At 64.8% G+C, this 415-nt stretch overlaps 1 protein-coding gene across 1 annotated transcript in view; it reads right to left on the reverse strand.

Moving 5' to 3' along the window:
• POLD2 (polymerase (DNA directed), delta 2, accessory subunit) overlaps nucleotides 1–415 on the reverse strand; it is a gene marked incomplete at both ends in the record, with an annotated part of 3,700 nt that overhangs the window by 3,014 nt on the left and 271 nt on the right. The window contains 1 exon segment of the mRNA XM_010180723.1: nucleotides 380–409. Within this exon segment, the coding sequence (XP_010179025.1) occupies nucleotides 380–409 (30 nt within the window).

Here is a 415-nt window from a genome sequence, read left to right on the forward strand (position 1 = left end):
CTTGAACCCCCCAGCTCCCTCAGCCGCTCCCCAGCATTCGGCTGCTCCAGACCCCTCCCCAGCTCCCTTGCCCTTCTCTGCCCACGCTGCAGCCCCAAAATGTACTTCTGGGAGTCAGGGGCCCAGAACTGACCCCAGGATGCCAGGGGCGGCCTCAGCAGTGCCCAGCACAGGGGATGATCCCTGCCCTGCTCCTGCTGCCCACACCAGTGCTGGGACAGCCCAGGATGTCCCAGCAGGGAAAGGCAGAGCCAACTCCGCTGCATCCAAGCAGCAAGCAGGGACACACGAGGTGTGCGATGGCAGAACGAGGTGGCACCAGCAGTGACAGCACCAAGGGACGGTGCAGACACAGGGGGCTTGGCTGCTGCCCCGTTACCTCCTCGCTGATCTCCTGCAGGATGGATGGCTGCAG

The sequence above is a fragment of the Mesitornis unicolor genome, unplaced genomic scaffold (genome assembly GCF_000695765.1).
Source record: "Mesitornis unicolor isolate BGI_N332 unplaced genomic scaffold, ASM69576v1 scaffold38973, whole genome shotgun sequence".
Lineage (NCBI taxonomy): Eukaryota > Metazoa > Chordata > Aves > Mesitornithiformes > Mesitornithidae > Mesitornis > Mesitornis unicolor.